Genomic DNA, 22,430 nt, shown 5'->3' with positions numbered 1-22,430 from the left:
GGCACGGCAGCTGAGAGTGCAGTGTGGCACCGCGTAAGAGGAGGAGGAAGTCTGATAAGAAAGGAACAATTGTGGTTTCCTGTGACACGAAAGGACGGTCTTTAAGAACATGGACTTGTTCTCATTGGAAAAGAGGACAATTCACAATGTTCAAATTGAAGTCTTCAAAATTAGGAAGGGACTTTCCAAGCTAAATCAACAAATTGTTCACTGCAGCTGACTTGATAGTAAAAATCCTTACATTTGATATAGTACCTATAACTTCAAAGTCTCAAAATACTTTGCAGAGAATTATTGTCACAGATATTGAGTGTGTATTTTGTAGGTAAACACAGCAGTCAGTGCTTGCGAGGCGAGTGCTCTAACCACTGTGCTACAGGGCTCCACTCTACAGAATGTATGTAGGGTGGGTAGGTTGTTCATCTTGCAATCCCTCATTTACGTATGTACAAATGTTTACAATGGATGAATTATAACCAAGTACAAGACAATTTTCCCCCTATTATATGCGGTAAACTTTTCACAAAGTACATAAAGCGCAGTCCAAATGTTTTATAAATGTCATTTGATCCCCGAGGCTATGAAAGCATCTTGCTATTCATTCCTATCAATATGAATTTAAGAAAAAAAGTAATATTCTCCTTTTCTCTTTTTGCATGAAATATTTGAAATAACCTGCAACACTAAGTTAATAAATGAGTTCCACGTCTCAAAGACATGACGACTGCCAGTACAAAATGCAAGTCTTTGTAATGTAACCAGATATTAGAACTCAAACCCTTGATCATAGATTGGCATTTTACATGGTTGTGTTTTCAGGAAAAGGCCAGGCTATAATGATTATAATAATAATAAAAATACAAATTGACTTAGCGACTTTCACATGGGAAGGACACTTCAAAGAGCTTCAGAGCATATACTGTTAAGTTTGGGGACTGTAATTTGTAGATGAATTCGTGGAATGTTAAGCAGCATGAAAAATAGTAAATAATCTTTACATTTCATGCTTTAGACCTTTATAGATCGTGACTGGCGTTAAATAAATACAAGTTGTTGTTGTAATGACTGTGTATGTTGTAAGTGAATGTGACAGCTATTTTATGTACTCAGCCATGAAGTGCATGACCAATTGTTATTCAAGACACCGGGAAATACTTCCTTATTGTGGGGCTCACAATTTCAAAGCAAAATTACAAATAGATCAAGGAATTCTTATTTGTCCCTCTAATTAATTTGCCTATACTGAAAGATTGGGGCAATATTTTGATGAAGGAATAAAATAAGTACTATGTCTACTCTTGCTCTGAGTGCTGTCAGCAACTAAAGGGAGGGAGGATTAGTTTGCCTGAGACAACTGAAATCAAAGTTGGCAGGCTGTCTGGATGCTTAATAGGAATGGTGATTACATGAGCTTGGTCCATTATCACAGGCTCTTTAATAGAGCTCTCCAGAGCCAATCTACACTGACACCAAATTACTGGGGGAAAAGGAAAATGATATAATTAATACTGCTGCTGACAGCTAGTTGCCTTTCACTGCGTTTGCTCATCAGTTGGTCTCTGGAATTCCACTCAACACATTTACTCCTGATCCACGATAACTTCAAAACTCTATTGTTTCTCCCGTGATTCCATCCCGGCCGTTTGTCTTAAGGTTGTACCTAAATCAGTTTTCTTAATATATGCATTAAGCATTTATTTTAATTAGCTCCACATCCTAACTCCGGAGCACACCAGTGACCTTATTCATTACAGTTTCAATGTGAATATTGCCAGAAATCCCTAGGTTTGTAGCAAACAGCAAGTACCCCACAGTGAGTGGGTTGGGCCAGGCCTGCTTGTAAATGTTTCAGTAACCTTAAGCTGTTTTGTCTGTGAAGGTTGTTTTTTTTCCAATTTTTTTGTCATGTTTTACTTCTCTTTGTTGAAATTGAGGAAGGGGAGGTTGATAAGAAGGTATTGGAAACCCATAGAACAGAAAACAATCAGGAAATGGCAGCCCCATTTATCGCAGGTGCCTTAACTGCTTGACTCCCAACCAGCAGGTCATGAGTTCAAGCCCCAGAGCTGCCTGTCACTTCATTTCATTTAACTCAGCGGGCAAGTTTCCACTGTTATTAGCCAGGCTGCTGAACACAAGAGCACAAAGGAGAACCAATTGACACGTTCTGCCTCAGTTGGTAAACAAATACTGCATGCAATTTTGGGGTATTTCCATTGATACTGGCAGAATTTTGTGGAGTCCTGTAGGGTATTGTTAGAGCACTCGCCTTGCAAGCGAGATGACCCAGGGTTCGAGTCCCAGGCAGGGCAAAGCCTTAGGCAAATTTCCTTATTTTCCGCAGTAAAATTTCCTTATCCACTACTGTTTGTGGGACGCTCTGAGCACAATTGGCTGCTGTGTTTCAACCATAAAATACACAGTCAATTCACTTGACAGTATATTCTGTGAAGGGCTTTGAGACAAATTAACAACATAATAATGCGCTATACCAAATGCAAGGATTATTGTTATTATTACGTGACAATGTGTCCTTTTTTTTAAGGGCATTTGTACCTGTTACCAGGTCTTACAAGTGCTTTGGATTCTCCAAGTTTATGGGCATTGGTAGGACAAGGTCTGCCACTGACCTCCCAGGCAAGAATGCAATCATAGTCAAAGCCATGCTCCACTGCAGCCTATTCCTGAGGCCAGCCTCGGCATTGAGGAAAGCCTGACTTACTGGGTGATAGACCTGATATATGAGATGGGAGGAGGAGACATGATATATGAGGGAGAGAAGAGCCCTAATAGATGAGGCAAGGGGAAGGAAACCTGATACACGATGATAATAATAATAATAATCCTTGCATTTGATGCAGCGCCTTATCACATCTTTGAGATGCCTCAAAGTGCTTCACAGAAAATACTGTAAAGTGAATTAACTGTACATTTTGTGGGCGAAACACGGCAGCTAATTGTGCACAGCAGTGTCCCACAAATAGTCGTGGATGAGTGACCAATTTTTTTTAAGGGATTATTATCCCTGGAAAAGCGATCCGCCAATCAACTAATAACTGGTTTCCTGCTTACTGATAGGTAAACAGAGGTGTGTGGAGTAAGAAAACTTGCTTAATGTTTCGCCCTGCCGGGAATCGAACCCAGGTCCTCTCATTTGCAAGGCGAGTGCTCTAACCACTGAGCTGAAGGACTCCACATGAGTGGTGGGAGGGAGTGGAGTGAAGAAAGCTTAATGTATAAACATGGATGCTATGCACACCAAAGAGGGGGATGGGGGGGGCGGGGAGGGGGTGGCCAGAGTGTGAATAACTAAAATCTTAGTAAGGCAGAGCGATTTTAAATGTTTGTGAATCTTGTCAGGGGCATTCTGTTGTCTAAAACAAGCAATGGCCCAGCCAGGGTTGATTGTAAGACTTGTGATAGCTGAACTCACGGGTAATGCACAAAGATTGAATGTTGCCCAGTGCCCACACACAGCAATTCTCACACTGCAGCGTGGAGTTTGAACTTCCCTGCATCTCACACTCTCTTGGAGATGTTCTTTCTCAATGTAAGGCCTTTTCTCATCCTTGAATATAAGCAAATAGGCCTCTGTGGTGCTTCAACACAAAGCGCTAACACAATAGGAGCCTTAAACTGCAACAGCGGTGGGTACTGGAAGGGAAAGCCAAGAGGTCAGAACCAGTGACCTGACAATCCTGGGAAAACTGTAGGTGGCTGCAAAATTGACAGAGGAACAAAACCCCCACACAGAAGGGATCATATTTATTGTTGTTTTCACTTCTTTATCGGTGGATATGAAGCTCAAGCTGGAGCTCATGAATTGCATCATTAAAATATTGCTTTTAAACCTTGATTTGTGCCAAGCTTTATCAACGGCTTCTGTTCTTGAAGTGCTGAGTTGGCATTCCGTGGAAAATGTTCCAAGCAAAATCCTCAAAGACAAAGTGTGCAGGTTTTACTCAATAGTGCTCCACTGATGAGAATAAAAGAGAAGTGAAGTCTAGCAGACTACTTTAGGACAATGTACTCCGCCACATGATTTTTGGGGGGTTATTTCTAACTTGTGAATAGATTCCTCTCCTATAGAGACCTGTCTTTTCAGATCCCCACTCACATTTGCTATGCCCGGTGATGGGTCTTTCTATGTTCTCCAGTGGCTCCGCCCTTTTGCCTTAGATGCTGACATTTCAGACAGACCGAGAGGCCAGTGCCAGAGGAATCTTGAACTAGGAAACCCTAAGTTGCACTGTGTCCAAAGGCCTGCTATGTGCAAGTGCCAAGTGCAACCACTTTCATTCAGAATTGGTCTCTCAAAGCGTTCTCAAAATGCTGAGCCATTAGTATTGATACAGTTGATCGCAAAGCTGCAAAAATGTATGAAAGCTCTTGAGAGTGCTTTAGAAAATACCTTTGTTTCAGGATATTCCACTCTGTTGTTTGTTTTCAGTTTTACTCCTTCATGTATTGCTATTTGTGAGAATGAATATATTTATTAATTCAGAAAAAATGATAAGAGTTCTGAGGAGTCCTTGTGTTACAAGCATTGTTTGAAATTTTACAACCGAGCTCATCTTTCAGTAACACTCTTGTATGTTTAAAAGCATGCTGATACTTCAACTTTTGTGTGTTTATTGCTTTGATGGAGAAGGAATTATATTGGTCCATTTAATCAGCTACTAACTGCTGAATGGTACAAAAACACCATCTCGGTACATCTCTGTACCGCACAGGAATCACATCTATTAATGTGCCCTAGATTTATTGATCTTTAATTGTTTTGAAGCAGGGACAGTAGGAAAATATTATCTCAGACCTCACAGCAATCAAGATCTCTATCGACCAACTGTCTTAAAACCAGAAGTAATCCATTTTAAATGCACATTCACTGACTGCTGCCATCTCCTGACTTGATGTGTGGCAGGACAGACTCGGGTCATTCAGAGGCTATGAGGATAGAGACGAGCAGTTGTTCCAGATGTTTGATGCTGCAGTGAGAAATGTAAAATGATATAACGTGTAGGACATTAAAAGGTGTTTCTTCACAGTTGGTATAATGCCTTTTAAGTCAGGAGGAGATCCATCACTACATTTTTCAGTTTATTGTGTGAAGCGCTTTGAGATGTCCTCCTGCTGCAAAAGACCATATATCAAATGCAAGGAGTATCATTATTATTATTATTATTACTACTAGGCAATTCCACTTAATTAAGTCCAGAGATGCGTAGACTTGCTCAAATAGTCCCTTTGTTGCTTTCATATTCATACTTCAGTTTTCATTCTTGACGTGCTGGCATTCAGACCAGATAAAATCTGGTAATCTTGCATCACTTAGAAGCAAGCATTTGCTGCTCCACTGAACATGTTATCTGCTTTCAGACACTTTCCCTTTTAACAGTGAGTTCCTCTTTCCATTCTGCAGGATAAGAACACAGTGCTATTGCCAGACATTCCACAATGCACCAAAAAATCTCTTGTTTAATGTTTCCTCACATTTAAATAGGTAATGTCATATTAAAAATAGACTTAATATTTATCCTTGCATTTGATATAGCACCTTATCACACCATCGAGACATCTCAAAGTGCTTCTCAGGAGTTTACTGTGAAGTGTAGTGACTGTGTATTTGTAGGCAAACGTGCCAGCTAATTTGCATGCAGCAATGTCCCAAAAAGAGCTATGAAATGAGTGACTATTTCCCCCCACCCCCAATAATAATATACCAGTAGTTATACAATGAAGAAAAATATGCAACACACATATATATATATAAATTTTGTAAAAATGTCCTTGAGTAGTAGTAAAACAATTTTAATGTAAACGTGGTAGAAAGACATGTGCTGCCTATAATGCATTTGACAGCTTCATATTGATATTCAGTAAGGTCAGAGAGACTGGCTTTTGAGGTTCCTGCTATCTGGTGGTTTATCCTACCTTATCACATAATTAGGTTTTAATGTTTTACCTCAGAGCCCTGTTCCTTGTAATTCACTCTTCAGCTATTATTCCACTCAGGTTCAACACAGACAGAATCTGACTTTTAACACATTCTTCAATTTTCACATTATTAATATGATTCCTATCAATTCTGGTCACACAAGCATAGCCACTGTGATTTGCGTAGACTAAATTAATAATATTTTTAAAAATGCTGCTTTATTGAGGCATTTGTGGCCCCCTTTCTCCTCTCCTCTGCCCAAGGGTCTGTCATTGCATTAGCCGAGTCCACGGCTGTGATTTTCTCACATCTTGATTTTCTTCCCCTTCTGGGAAAAGCTGGTCCTGGAAGTGAGAATTGTGGAAGGTAACTCTGTGCACATCCTACAGGACTGACTGCCCGCGTCAGTTCCCAGAGACCGTGAATTCCCCCCGGTAAGCAAAGCTTGAGATGGAAAAGCACGGAGAGTTTGATGGCACTTTCACAGCTCAGAATTAGTAAGCTTCACGATCGGCTGGATTGTGGCATTTGCCTTTCAAACTGGATAGCAACAGAGCACCTCGACTATGTAAATTTGCTGTTGGTCTGAATAATTGAGAGCTTGACTCAGGGATCTTTACGAATTCCCCATCATGCAGGAGTTGGGTCTGAGAACAGACATGGGTGCTTCATTTTACCCTGAGTGGCAGCCAAACAATTGGAACATAACTGCGGAGAATACACACAGTCGGGGGCGGTTCGGGGGAAAGAGAGAGGAGGGAGGAGAGATTGTATCTTCAGGCAATGTGAATTTAGGGATCTCGAAGAATATGATTAAAGCAGCCTATTCACTGCACACAATTGCATTAATGCAGCTTATCTGATGTCTCACATGGTGGGGAAGGAAACTAATTGCTCAGATCCTGTCACTTGTTGCTAGAATTTAGTCAAGGGCTCCGGGCTGCTACCCCACGTGAAGGTCACTATATAAATGCAAGTTGTTGTTGTAGGTACTGTTAAAAAGAGTTGCAATGGACATTTTTAGGCAGACACCAGGAAGTATGTGTTTAACGACAGAGAATTAAAACGACTGGAACAGGTTGCTAGGAAGAGTGGTTGAGAACAGAACACTGGACACTTTTTTTTAATAAACTTGATGCTGTGGTGGGTGGATATTCTGGAAGGATGCATTCACATGGGTCAAAGAGCCTTCTTCATCTGAACCAATCTTGAGATGTTGTGTAATCCTTGTCAAACCAAAAATATCTAGACTTTATTTACTCGGTGATGTACTCGAATTGTTCCATCATCGTGGAAAGTATGTGTTGGAAGCTGATTGCTGAGTACTGAATCCACAGAGATGCAACTATTAATGTGATGAGCTTACTGCTGTGCTAGTATCATCTCTACATCTCAATCATTCTGCCTCAATTGCTTCTTTCTCATGTTCACCAAATAGGCCGTCAGACAATTGAAAGGCATCGGTCACTTTTCAGATTTATAAATCCTTGTGGGAGCCACATGAGTTGATGATTACTGCTCTACCATGCACCAGCCTTGTTTTATAACTATACCTCATTTCTTTACTCCCTTCATTGGTGGCCCTCCTCAAAGTTAGAACTTATTTGATTATTTCTTACAATCTTATGTAACTTAAGTTGTTCAGTTAGTAATATCCATGTTCATGTGTGCATTATCTGGACCATAATCCATTGCTGTGCGCAACTGACTTCTGCGTTTCACCCATAATAAACACAGTCAATCCACTTTACTGTATATCTGTGAAGAGTGTTGAGACATCTCAATGATGTGATAAGGCACGATATCAAGCTCAAGGATTATTATTGTTGTAAGCGACATGCTGCTCACTATTTGCCACTTAAATAGAACAATTCTAGGAGTTTTGCTCAAAATTATATCTATGTTTATTTGTCTCAGGCGCCTATGATGCTTATGATGTTCCTATGTTTTACTCACCTCTGGAAAGTAGAATTTTACCAATGTTTGCAAAGTTTTAGACATACAGATTGAACCAAGGATATCTGCCAATCGCGGCAATTATCGATTAAATTAACAAAGCCTTAGAAATATTGGCTTGTAGAATTAAGTTCTCTCTGCTGTAGTTCATCTAGTTGACGTACATTAGGAATGGATAAAAGCTCATCTAAATGTATTGCAGTCATTAAATAAGCCAATTTACATAGTTTTCTAAACTTTGTGTGCAAGATAACTCTATGAAGTCATCTGCATATTTGTACTGCAGGTTATATGATTTGATCAAACAGCTGGAGGCAAACGTTTTGGAAATATGTTGCTCTAATTTGGTCACAGAATGAAGCCATCAAGTTAGTCCCCTCAATGATCCTATAACTTTGGCATAATTTATTATTAACTTGGTGGTGATTGAAGGAGAGAAAATATTAGGTTGTACACACTGTTGATTTGCTGATTGCTCCTTTATATGAACAGCAGTTTAACCTCTACACAAAAACTCCTTTCCTTTCTATGGCCCTGCAGTGCTAGGAGCATTTGTTGATGTGGATATAACTGTATCAGCTCTTATGCTGAGATAATTCCATGGGGAGAGGAAAGGGGACATGACATAACTTGTATACCTACTTCAAGGATGTGTAAGTCTTGAGGGGACAGTTGTTCCCAATTTGGATGACCAGCTTTAGAGGGAACGTGGAGGGTGAATAATATTCAGAGAATGGGGAAGATGATCACAAAGATAGGTTGTGTAATACTTTCTTCATGGTGAACATTAACTCTAGAATCCATAATGTTCTCCACTCCTCCAATTTAATGGCTCTGTGGTTTTCAAAAGAGCCCAGTGTTGGAATTGAACCTGCCCCCAAACCTCTCCCATCAGCCAAGTGCCTTTCAATAGAGGGATTCCAATAAAGTGGATTCATTGAGGAAGTAATTAATTGTGAAACAATGATGGTATACTTTTAAACCTTGTTAATGTATGCCATTTTAAGTTCTGGAGGACATGAATATGAATATCTTAACATGATTTGTTCATTGTTTTGTGCCACAGGGAATGATGTACCTTGAAGATAGGCGCCTTGTTCATCGAGATCTGGCTGCAAGAAACGTACTTGTCAAATCACCGAATCACATTAAGATCACAGACTTCGGCTTGGCCAGGCTGCTGGATGTGGATGAGAAGGAATATAATGCGGATGGAGGAAAGGTTGGTAAAATCTTGTAGCTACGGATTGGGAATTTCAGCTCAATGAGCGAGACTGTCTAACTTACATTTTACTATCTAATTATGATCTTCACCAGTTGTGCTGCCTCATATATATTGAAGGATGACATCTTCAAGCATATGTATTGTTCAGAAATTCAGTGATGCATTTTTCACACATTCAATGTTTTAGCAATTTGATAATTATGTTTTTGTTAGAAATACTTTTTCTGTTCCATCGTTTCCCCACCCAGATGGACAGGAATATGATAATACTGGACCTTTATGGAAAATCAATGTTTCCTCTTATATTGTACAATTGAAAAACGGACACAGTCTAAATCCTGAGAAGAAAATCCAAACAACAAATAACTAGTGAATAGTTTTGCTCTCCAACATCCCCAGTAAGACCAAACCTTCTTGTCGTGGGCCAAGTTATAATAAACATACTTACTTTGAGGATTCTTCCATGATTCTTGATAGTTTAATGCATTGTACTTCTTTAAAATTCAATCTAAGTTTTGTGGTAGATATCTACTAAGACCAGAGAAACAAAAGGAAATAACAGACTCTTCTGCTTCATGTTCTTTTGATTTGCAAGAATAAAAATGTTCAGATAACATGACTATAATAATACAACAGTTTGCAAAAGGTAGATATATTATTTTTTGGTCAGTCGGGTGTCTGACACATGCAGAAGCTCATCACTGTGCTTAAGAGCATCCAAACCAAACTGAGAGTTCCATGCATCCCATCTACACATGGAAATTCCAGAGATAGATTGTTGAACTGGAATACGCACTCTCTCCCTGGAGGGATGCATCCTGATAGATGCATAGAGTTACATATGTCACCGAAAAGACTGTTCGGCTCAACTAGTCCTTGGTGTTTATACTTTGCACGAATCCCTACCCTTTTCATTCCTCTTACTTATACTCCTCTATACCCTGCTCCCTCGTCCTTCAGCGTTTCCATCAAGTTTTCTCTTAAACAAGGTGGTACAATAAGTGCATCGGTAGAACAAAAGAGAAACTTTCTCTTTTATACTCTGGCTACAGAATTTCCCTATAATCTGCTGCATATTGTTCCTCGATAAAGTTGGAGCAATGAGCTCACAATTGTTCCTCTGCTTGTGTTAATGTCATTGCACATCAACAACGTGGAGTGCGTTCACAGTCCTCATTGACAGCCGGTCTCTGCACAAAACAGACTAAAAACTGAATAATGCACCAATATAAAATTGAAATGGTATATATAGTGTAAAAAAGAACTGATACTGTCGAATGATTTTGAGGCTGTGATCTAATATTGTGGTTCACGTGATGGTTACGAACTGTTTGAGATTCACTCTTATAATCTAGGAGATCATCAGAACCCTTCAATCAAATTACTGCCTTATAATCACTGCCAGTAATGCATTACTCCCTGCACACAATAACTTAGAGATTCTATTCCAAGCTCTGGGCTTCTTGAAGGAAGCTCTTTACTGGAATTTGATTTTTTTTATTATTTTTTAAAGTGTTTTTGTCCCCAGCAAGAGGAAAGGCTCTTTCAATTACTGATACTCTTCATGGTCATTACTTCACCTGCTACAGCACCTCAACTTTAGGAATAATGCCAAAACTTCCCGAGTTAACTCAGTGAGTTGATCATTCAACTTTGAGTACAATTTGAACTACTCGGATCTTAACCTTTTGAGTGTCGATAAAAATCTGTGCCGTCTCTAAAACAAATCATCTTCATGAATAAGTAAGTGGGGTTGTTTTGGGGCTAAATTGCATTCCCCTCTCCCCCCCTCCTGCCCCACCCCCAACACACACATGTAAACATACCTGATAATGATTGACCAGACTATCTGGTCTATCACTGAGTCCCGAAGATGTCTCAGAGATGTCTCAAGTAATTACTGTCATTCGATATTGCACTTTTCAATGAGAGGACGTCTTAAAGTACTTCTTAGGATTTACCATAATATGTAGTAACTGTGTATTTTGTAGGTGAATGAGGCAGCTACTTTGCACATAGCAATGTCCCATATGTATCTAGGTATCTATATATATATATATCTATCTAAATGTATCTGGTTCACCCAGAATTCAGTGCCGATGCAGTAATTACAGCATAATCCTCTTGTGTTGAGATGCCATCAAACATTCATAATTTTTGGCAATTGTCTGAATTGTTTGAGAAAAGTTGAACCACTTCCGAACGATTGAAATGCTAAGCTGTAGCAAGAGTGAATTTAAGATTGAACTGTACTCACAGGGTTTGCATAACTGTTATAATCGCTATATCATTACTCTCTTGATTTCTAATATCTCCTGTATCGCTTGGTTAGACGTCTACCTTGTAACCACACCCAGGTATCTATCAGTCGCTACTGAATTTGAAGCCATCCTAGTTTTTGAAGATTTCAAATTGTCTCCCTCACTTAGTAGGTGGCCCCAACAGAAGCAGAGCCAGCAAAAAACTCTCAAACCCATATTTCCAATTCCCGGCAGCACAGAGATTTTTTGAAAGTGTCCAGTAGCAAGGATGATGTCATCAAGGATTATTTCAGTAGTTGGAAGTGGGTGGGCAACTGCAGTTTGGGATTCAGCAGCAGACATGCCTCTGGGTTGCCTGTAAGATCCAAATACTTTGACCCGATATCAAAACGAGGGGACATACTGTTAAATTAGAGCTAAGTCAGTTAGAAGTGAGATCAGAAATAACTTGTTCACACAGGGCCTAGAATGTGGAATGTGTTGCCCCAGATGGTCACAGATACAGAGTCAATTGAGATGTTTAAAAGAAGCAGGCTGACATATGAAGAAAGAGCATCAAAGGATGTGGAAAAAAGGCATGGAAATGGGATTAAAAGATCCACAGTCATTGAATAAAACGGCAGAACAGTTCTGTTAGGCTGAATGATACATTCCTGTTCCTGCTCTACTGTTGGTCCATATTCAATACATTGAAGAACAGAAATACGTTTGAACGTCTATGAGAAACAAGTCACGTCACTCTTGCTATAATGGTGGCCTTTGGAGCCAAGCTCTTGTTGTGTTATTCTGAGCTGAGTCTGTCTTGGAAGTTCACAACACAGTCAACATAAATTTTGAAATGAAAAGTTAGCCCAGAAAAAGTTGCCAGGGTTTTACAATAAAAAATAATCTTTGCATTTGATATAGTGCCTTATCATGTCATCAAGATGTCTCCAACTGCTTCACTGGATATGCTGTAAAGTGTTGTGACTGTGTGTTTTGTGAACAAAACATATAACTGAGATGCTATAGGTCTTGTAATGGATGACAATGTAGTTAATGCAATGATCAGTCCTTGTGTTGAGTGTTTGGATTAAGATGGATGCAAGCAGCTTTTGTGGTAACAATCTTTCTCCATGCTCTTGCAGATGCCAATTAAGTGGATGGCATTGGAGTGCATTCACTACAGGAAATTCACTCATCAGAGCGACGTCTGGAGTTATGGTAGGTGCCAGATTGCGGTAAGCTTCCTTCACGCACTGTCTTGATACATTCATCGCATGGAAGAAAGCCTTGCATTGTGGCCTTCATTCCAATACTGTTGTTTTCCTTGATGTTGCTGAATATTAGCAGTTCAGGCAGGTGGCACGAGGCCATCAATATTATTATTCATGTGTTTGTTTATGTTCTCTAGGTGTCACCATTTGGGAACTAATGACATTTGGCGGTAAGCCTTACGATGGCATCCCGGCCCGTGAAATACCAGACATTTTGGAAAAAGGGGAACGTCTTTCTCAACCTCCAATTTGCACGATTGATGTCTATATGGTCATGGTGAAATGTAAGCCAGGACTAATTACTCCTAGAATGTGGAAAGTGATTATTTAAGCAAGGCTGAGGCACAAATCTGGCTGGAGATGAATAGAAAGGATTTGCAAAGATTTTCATTTGAAGTACAATTCTCAAAAGATTGAAGGATTCCCTTTGTACTGCTGCAGAAAGCAGCTGATGGTCACCAGGAGAATTAGCCTTCATCATTTACTCCAAAGGCCTCCTACACTTTCTTTTAAACCACACAAACTTCCAATTAAACAGAATTCACGTCTAATTGAAAGTCTTGGTTCATAGCCTGCAGTCTGTTGAGGGCAACAACTATACCATTGTGTTGGGAGGGATTTTTTCTGGCAGCAAGATTATTGACTGCATAGGCCCCCGTATTGTGCACTACCATGACTTCCCAAAAGAATCCTCACCTCTACTTTTCTTTTAAAAACCATCCGTGCGACAAATGCCCAGCGCATTTTTTTTCCATGAATGTAGTCCTTCGCTCAGTGTCACCACTGGAGTTGGGATTCTCCCTTGAAAAAAGATGAGGCAAAGGGGGTGGAATTGGTGCCATTGGGTGAGACTGGTCATGGCACGTTGTCACTGAGTTGCTGACCTGGTCTCGCTAGGAAAGTTTTTTAAAAAAGGTTAATGGGGAGTGTGGGGAATGGCTGTTTAGTTCCTAATGCATTTGTTGCTAGTGGCGTTTGTTTGTTTTTGATAATTTTCATGAATCTGAGCAGAATGATCCCCGATGAGGAAAGGAAAATTACACTGTACAAATTTAAACTGCAAGCAGAGTTGCTGCCTCGTTCTTGCTGAGACATCTCCCATTACTTCCTTTCCCTTTTGCCTCACAAAATATTACAGTCCATTCACTTTACAGTATATTCTGTGAAACACCTTGAGACGTCCGAAGATGTGATAAGTCGCAATATCAAGTGCAAGGATTATTATTATTCCCACTTCAGTTCAGAGCACGTCACACAGAAAATATACTCATTCCTAAAAGAATAACACCCAATTCCCTTTACACATTTACCTATTCCCTACACTTACAAAGCAAGTTTCAATCATCACATCAGGCACTTCAGGTCACATAGGGTTTACCTGGTAACTGCAGGCAAGTCTGATGTAATGCTACTAACCTCCTGCATAAGTAAGTAAAGAAATTCCCGCATCTAAGTCTCAGCAGGATTGCTTCAGTACAGCCTAACCTGAACCCAACCATTGTCATTAGCTTCATTACTGTAAACTGTTATGATGTATTTTACAGAATTTTTATTTTATTGAGGTTTATTTGATTCTTTGGATTGAATATGAATGTTGCTCTGGGACTTGCAATTAATATTTTTTTATACATGTGAAACCAGGAATACATTTTAATGTGTTTCCATCAGTGTAATCTTGGACTCAATTTTCAGGTCAGAGAAAATATTACCATTCAAGTTGAGTGTTCTATAATTCAACGCAGTAATGTGCCCCATAGTTGCTGTAAAATTATTATTTTATTGCCATATAGCCAAGAACTAAAGAAGCTAACGTATTAAATAAGGTTCTGCTTGTTTCATCCCTGGAGGAAGATACTCTGATATTTTGTTTGTAGAGCATGATAGCTAAAGAAAAATTACCTAGCTTGTTCAGTCTTAGATATTGACTATATATTCTCTGTCTCTGGAATCTAGTTTTAAAAAATCCTTACATTTTGATATACTGCCTTTCACATCAACAGGTTGTTGCAAAGCGCTTCACAGGATGTACTGTAAAGTGTAGTGACTGTGTGTAGTGACTGTAGGCGAACATGGTAGCCTGTTTCTACTTTCTAGTAGTCAGCTTCAGAAAGAAGATCCTCAGCTACCTACAATCTTGGCCAGAATGGTCCTGGGAGAGGGAAGTGGAAAAAAAACATCTTGTAAAGAGAGAGCTTGACCTATAATTAAAAGATAAGAGATAGTGTAGTTTGCATCTGGCAAAGCTCCAGCACAAATGCACATCACCAGTGTATACAAGACCTGTATTCTCGTAAATAAATATTAATGGTCAGGCAACGAGTGAGTGAATGTTCATTGCGTTGTACGATTGTAGCCCAAACATCTCAGCATTGTGCCTCCTTGGAAAGCTCAAGCTACATTGATGTAAACTGTTCCATCTTGGTGTGTGCCCGAGCTCTGTGGAAACACATGTTTAACGAAAAGTTATCAAGCCAATTCAATGCTATGTATTATGTTGGAAGGATGTGTGTGTGGGAGGGGGTGGTGGGTGGGGGGGAGGTGGATTGCATATTAAAGACAAGAGTCTTTCCAAGCAACAAAAAAATAGTGAACAAGTCTATATCAAGTGTCAGTACCTGAGAATGTCTTGAATGTCTTGTAAAAGTTATCCTTCTTTTCAGCTATTCTTTTACTTGCTCTGTGCCTAGGTTGGATGATCGATGCAGACAGCAGACCAAAATTTAAAGAACTGGCAGCAGAATTTTCCAGAATGGCACGAGACCCTCAGAGATACTTAGTAATTCAGGTCAGTTTGGATTCGCTCTGAATTCTCAGCCAATTAAAGATTGAAGGATGCCTTTTTGTATTTTACTTTTTGAACAACAGATTTTTTTCTGGCAAACCTATGTAATTGGTAATCTTGGATATTGCTCATGTTCATTAAATATTATAGCATTTGTTTTTAATTTTTCTCCCTGCTTTAAGCTTTCCCAAAACTACAGATCTTACAACTAGATTGTGTTAGACTGGTTCAGTTGGTAGCACTCTCGCTTCTAAGTCAAAAGGTTGTGCGTTCAAGCCCCACATCAGAACTTAGCACCTCAAAGTGTTTTGAGGCTTGCTCCCAATATGAAAGGCGCTGAATGCAATGCATGTATTAATTATTACAACTAGCTAGTAGATGAGAATAAACTTGGCTGATTCTTCCTCAATTCTCTTCCGTTTTATAAGAAAGTGCCCCAACTTCACTTCACCCCTTTCCATCAGCCACTTGGTTGAAGTGGTGAATTTGCTCCTTGTGGAATTGTTTTTGTGTAGAATATGTTTGTTTTAAAAAAAACTGTTGGGTAAATAATACTACGTGATCTGAGCCGTAACACTCCAGAGGCTCCAGATTCAGTCCCTTGTCTGTGCTGAGTTTGCTGATTTCATCCAGGTGAGCAGTGGATCCATTACAATTGGCATTGGCATCCGTGGAATACTGAGCAGGAAAATTAGGCAGAATTCCTGCTCTTACTTGCTAAACAATGACCCCTGCTGGAAGCTTTGTGGGGTGACTATCAATGGACTGGAATCCAAGTTAATGGTACCTGTAGCACTATGAACTCTCTCAGAGACTAATGAGATTTCTGCATTATAATGGTGCATCACAAACGTTGCTACATTTAATGGAGTCCAGCATTTCAGCCCTCTGTTAAGGATAGCTTCAGGTTCAACAATGTGGTTGAATAAACTGATGACCCTAATTATGTAGCTTTGATATGGGAACAACCACTTGGATGAACTATTATCGATAGTACCAGTGGACTTCTACCCCAGGCTAAGTTGCCATCTTTTGGAGAAGAGGAGGCAAAACTAGGTGACTGAACTCTAGAAGTCTGTTTTACATACAGCTTCCAAAAGTCATCTGCTTTCTTCTGTACTCAATGCTACGTACAGTTTCTCGATCAAAATAATACAAGATCTCTTTCATTATGCATCAAGCACAACATATAGTATCTGGTATCGTGTGTGCTCTGTGTTTACTGTTTGCTGTGAGCAATGAGGTATATATGGGTGTTCCTATTGCATAACTTGAAAATAACAAGGGAGGAGGATAATAATAACACTTGCATTTGATATAGTGCCTTATCACATCTTCAAAAAGTCTCAAAGCGTCTCGAAGACGCAGGATGTATTGTAAACTGAATTGACTGTATATTTTGTGGGCGAAACGCGGCAGCCAACTGTGCACAGCAGTGCCCCACAAACAGTCATGGATTGAGTAACCAATTATTATCATTTAGTTTGTTTTTTTGAAGGGATTATTACCCTCAGAAAAGTGATCGCCAATCGACTAACAATACACCAGAGAATGAATCTAGGAATTAAAGAATTACTCTTTATTTCAGGCCGGATCAAGTACAACAGTTTGTTCAGCAACTAAGTCCTCTAGTGATGGTGTTCTGAACACAGCTGGACAAAAAGCATCATGTAATATTATTCATCAAACTCCTAATGTCTCGGATATAACAACATAATTGGGCCACGTCATTCCCCAAACACCTGGTGCTATGGACTTGTGGGCAGCACTAATTTTCCTTTCCGCTATTTGCCGAAGGTCATCCTTCATTGCCCATTAATAGCAAACCGCAGAGAAGAATCCAGTTTTTGATTTTTTTATCATTAAGTTTGTGCGTACATTCTACATGCTTTCTTTTTTACTGTTTCCACTTTAGCAAAGATCAGTCTCAGATTCTCATTGTTATTTGGATTTACTGAACTCCATTTTATTGAGTTAGTCGGCCATCCAAAGGACATGGATGATATGTAACAGTTACAAGAGGTGCTAATTTGTGGGCATGCTAACCATGAACACAAATAGAATTAAAAGTACCATGGATTACATAATTAACAAGCAAATGACAAGGATTACGGGTGATTCAGCGGAAAATTACATAATTAAAATTCCCTCTGTTCACATGGTTCACACAACCCGTAAATTAGGTGCTCTGCTGTTCTGTGATAATCCTTGACTTTAAATGAAAGCTCTTACCAAGTGGAGTATTATTCCTAAGACAAGTTACAAGTTATCTGTAGGGTTGTTATCCTACGTAAATCCGTAATGATAAGCATCAGAGGGTTGCTGCATGTAATGAAATGAGGCTCATCGTTATTGCAGGGTGACGACCGTATGAAGCTACCCAGTCCAAATGACAGTAAGTTTTTCCAGAGCCTGTTGGATGAAGAAGAGCTGGAAGACATGATGGATGCTGAGGAGTACCTTGTCCCTCAGGCCTTCAACATCCCACCACCTATATACAGCTCCAGGCAGAGAATTGATTCCAATCGGGTACGTAAAGATAATAAGAGTATGTAGATGCCAATGTTGTATTTAGTACTCTCGGCACCATCTGATCAGTCTAGCCTGAGAAGATCACTATATAGCTTGAGATTCTGGGGAAATCCGAATTTAATTGATTTTATAATCTAACCCAACATCCTGTTTGCCTTGATTTTGCTGCGACACATAGTTTAGACAAGGTGAGCAATGGGTCAACTAACACCCCCCCCGGTAAGGAATTCCTGGCAAAGGCTCAAGTTTTTCATTAAACTAGTGAAATTAATTATCTTTCAAAAAGATATCACTCCTGTACTGTTTTTTTTATATACTTTTTTTTCGATTACTCCTTCAAGAAATGTATTTGGTTTCTATAGCTAAAACAAAGTGCAGCTCACATAGAAACAGGAGTAGGCCATTCAGCCCCTTGAGCCTGTTCCGCCATTCTATAAGATCATGGTTGATCTCTACCTCCCATGGACTCACAAAGGTCAAATGTTGCTCTTTAACTTAAAAAGAAGCAATGACAGATTTCAAATAGTTGTAAGGAGGAATTCCATGAAGGGTTACAAAAGGATATCAACCATCAGTGGGGAGTTGAAGGGGAAGAATTCTCATTCTCATATTGAAGTTTTATTTTGTCTAAAACCAAATTACAGAATAAAGATTCAATAAGCCGCGAATCACCAACTGAAATCAATAATGACACAGCCAAAGGAGGTATCATAAATAAAATACCAGCAGTACATGAATAATGCTTTTGGTTACACTAACTCATGTAGCTGTGGAATTGTTAGGATCTCAAGAGCAGTAGGTTTCTCTGAGGTGCAGAAGTAAAACTTGCACTAACATCAGTCTGGCTCTTAATTTTCTGCACTTGAGCAAGACTCACTTGTTCCTACACTGGAAATTATCCTTGTTGTTCTCCTCCACACTGCCTCCAGGGTCTAGAGAGCAATGAAGATGATCCGTTAGAGAAGTGAGCTATAAGCAATGATTAAACAAGCTAAAGACTCTTCATTCGTGAAAGGAGACATCTCAGGGGGAGATCTTACAGAGGTGTATAGGATTTTTAATGGGATTGAGAGAGTAAACAGAAATAGCAAAGGAATAGGTTTAGGGCTGCAAAGGGCAATTTCAGGACAGATACCAGGAAGGATGAGACATTAGTCAGAATTTATTTTCCTTCTCCCATTCATTGCCAAGGAAATTCCACCTATTTTGAAATCAAAAGAGAAAATATAGAACTGTAGAAATTTACAGTACAGAAGGCCCATCATATCTGTGCCAATAAAAGCATATAATGAAGCATAAACTAAGCATTTTATGTATTGAATGTGCTGCACTTATAAAAACAAAATACAGACCACATAGTACCAATATGCAAGGATTAAATATGGAGATTATATGTGGTAAATCAGCACCGAAAGAGTTACAGTCTATTTTGGAGATTGTAGAGGCAAAAGAGAGCAGAGGTAGACTGGGAATGAAAGACTGAAAATTACAATCAAAACCCTTCACATAAAAGCTGGAGGAAGGGTGCATTATCATCAAGCTTCATTCACATCGTGGTATGTAAAGGTCCTAAGATACAGCATGTGTCGATATCAGGAGAATGCATCATTTACAATGTGTACTCGGTTGCAGGCTCCTTCTGCAAAAGATGCAAATAAGTTCCCAGCATTTCCAATTCAGTGCAATCCAGCAGAGACTTGTGTACCCAATATTAAAAGGCCTGATTGCTACAGTAATAATAAGAACAAGGAAGCAATCCAGAAAGATATAGCAATTAACCCCTTTAGCTGCAACTCCACAGATAATTCACTTCAAATGAATCTTTGGTCAGATTGGAGTTATATATAACTCTCCCCTAAGATTGAGCTGCGCTGAACAAACTTATTTTCACCATTCCCAGTTGTGGGTTGCTGCACCAGGTATTAGCAAGTAAGAAATACATCATGTATTATCAACAGCCTATCTGTGGGGTGTGGGGGCGGGGGTGGAGAGGGGTTGAAGGGGGGAGTTCTCTTCTCATAGAGTCCTAACAATATGATTGGGGAGATAGTTTAGACATGTAATTTGCCTGACAGAGTGTGTCAGAGGAAAGAATGCACACAGTTGAAATAATAAGATTACAGAAGCAGCCTGGCTTACCTGTTAATTCCCAGTATTGGTTCCGCTCCCCCACTCTGTAAATTCTTCAAGCCAAATGCTCCAGGAACGCCACCAAAGTCTGAGCTGGTCACACAGCAATTTTCAACATAAGGCTAATGATTAGAAAAGGTGTTAAAGTACTGTCATGCCACTTTAAACTGTTTCATGGAGAACTAAAGACGATTAAGCTACATGCAGAGTAACTTGACGCTCATTAGAGATGGGTCCTCCTTCTTGTGAAATATTTAACAAGTTCTATGCAAAGAGACCAGTGATAGCCTTCGGTCATCAGTGCAATATGCAGAAAGCCGAAATTGATTACACTACAATCTGTCTGAGGCTATTCTAACAAGACACCATGAACTGTTAGTGTTCATCATGTATCACTAAACTTCACTGAAGATGCAGGAAGTGTTTGATACGTTGCATCACTAGAGTGCAGCAATAGAGCTCAATATCCCCAGGCTCTGGTTGAAAAAAGCTACTGTACTTTATAGTTCCTTGACACTGGGGAATTACTTCTTCAATGGCTTCAGTTAGAGTGTGTCAGACATGAGAAATGTGGTGTTATGACAGCAATAAAAACTAGACAGAGAGACTGGAGGTGACCCACTACACCATCAGCAGTGATTTTACTAAAACTGTTTCAAGTTTTTGCTATGGGAGTGCAATCGTGGACAGTAAACTCCTGGGATCAAATCCTATTTGATTAGCCAAGTGTCTGACACGTATGGAAACCCATCACCATGCTTAAGAGTATCCAAACCAAACAGAGTTCCATATATCCCAATTCTACATATAAATTCCAGAGATGTTTATTGGAATGGAATACACACTCTCTCCCTGGAGGGATGCATCCTGCTTACCTAATTCCAGAAAGTATTAGGTGCAGGTTGGCAAGAGCAAAGGCTTGGGGAGTCCAGAGTGTACGTTGGGTACCGTTGGAGTCTAACCAGATAAAACCGCATGCTGAATCCAGGTCCTAATATGAGGGGCCATGGCACTCAAACTGAAGCCAACTCCTCCCCAGGGTGCTTAGCGACAGACAGGTCAGTGTAGGCTGGATCCTGCTCTCTTTGCAGCTTCCCATGTTTGTCACAAACCCCCTCACTGCTTGATACTGGACTTTGTAAATGGGTTGCTACATCCCCAGGAACTCGGATCCATAAAGAAGGACTACTTGCCCACACGTCTGAAACGCTGCAAGCTTGATCTGCATTGGGACCTTGCTGTCGATTACAACCAATACCGTGATTTGTTTATTTCCTGATACCATGATGTATTGCATGAAAGGTAGAATGGAGAGGAGAGAGAGAGAGAGTCTATTACAGGTGCCGGTACACTGCTCTTTAAAGAACATTGATTCTTGGTAAAGACAAGCTGGTCCTTTCACTAAACCCATTCCCGTTCTAAATTCCAATCTACAGACTGAAGAATTGGCCATTCACTCCATTTTCGCCCACAAAATATACAGTCAATTCACTTTACAGTATATACTATGAAGAGCTTTGAGTCGTCTCAAAGACGCGAAAAGGCGCTATATTAAATGCAAGGATTATTATTATTATGGCTGTTTGTGGTGCATTGCTGTGCACTAATTGGCTGCCACAAAACACAAATTCACACCACTTTGCAGTATATTGATGTGAAATTTAAGTATTAATATTACTAGAAGGAAGCTTGGTTTGTCTGCGGGAGAAATAATCAGATCGGTTGCTCATCAGTTTAACATTGAGCATGTTCTGTTGTTAACACGATGAATGTGAAACATGGGTTTGACTGGAGTGTGAACCCTATTGAGCACCCAAACTTGAACCTAGTGCATTCATCCCGCAAGCTGAGAATGGAGACATTCTTGCAGGCCAGACAGTTATAATAGTGCATCATTTTGAGTCTGGGTTCGTGTGACTGGGTGACTCCAATGATCTGGGAGGACTGCAAACAATCACCCCAGTTATTCTGCAGTCATTAAAAGCACCGACTGAGAAATAGATCAAATCAAAGTAAGAGAGAGGGAGTTATGGCAACACAACACAGCTTATAAAAAACATGAAGATACACAAAAATATTGATAATAAACCTCGCATTTGATGTAGGGCCTCTCATGTTGGGAAGACATATTAAAACGCTTCACAGGATTTGCTGTAAAGTGTAGTGACAGTAAAGTGTAGTGACTGTAGTGACTGTGTATCTGTAGGTGAGCTGGATCTGCGTGTGGAGTCCTGTAGCTCAGCGGTTAGAGCGCTCGCTTTGCAAGCGAGAGACCTGGGTTCGATTCCCGGCAGGGTGAAACCTTGGGCAAGTTTCCTTATTCCACACACTTGATATTAATCCCTCAAGG

General features: G+C 39.9%; 1 protein-coding gene across 1 annotated transcript in view; it reads left to right on the top strand.

Moving 5' to 3' along the window:
• LOC103182941 (receptor tyrosine-protein kinase erbB-4) overlaps window positions 1-22,430 on the top strand; it is a 374,750-nt gene that overhangs the window by 325,632 nt on the left and 26,688 nt on the right. Inside the window, exons 21-25 of the mRNA XM_007900138.2 lie at window positions 8,961-9,116; window positions 12,508-12,583; window positions 12,774-12,920; window positions 15,324-15,421; window positions 17,777-17,947. Coding sequence (XP_007898329.1) covers window positions 8,961-9,116; window positions 12,508-12,583; window positions 12,774-12,920; window positions 15,324-15,421; window positions 17,777-17,947 — 648 coding nt within the window. The remainder of the gene's footprint in view (window positions 1-8,960; window positions 9,117-12,507; window positions 12,584-12,773; window positions 12,921-15,323; window positions 15,422-17,776; window positions 17,948-22,430) is intronic.

This window comes from Callorhinchus milii, unplaced genomic scaffold (genome assembly GCF_018977255.1).
Source record: "Callorhinchus milii isolate IMCB2004 unplaced genomic scaffold, IMCB_Cmil_1.0 Scaffold6, whole genome shotgun sequence".
Lineage (NCBI taxonomy): Eukaryota > Metazoa > Chordata > Chondrichthyes > Chimaeriformes > Callorhinchidae > Callorhinchus > Callorhinchus milii.
Note: the sequence above shows the minus strand (reverse complement) of the source record. Positions and strands in the feature narration are given on the sequence as shown.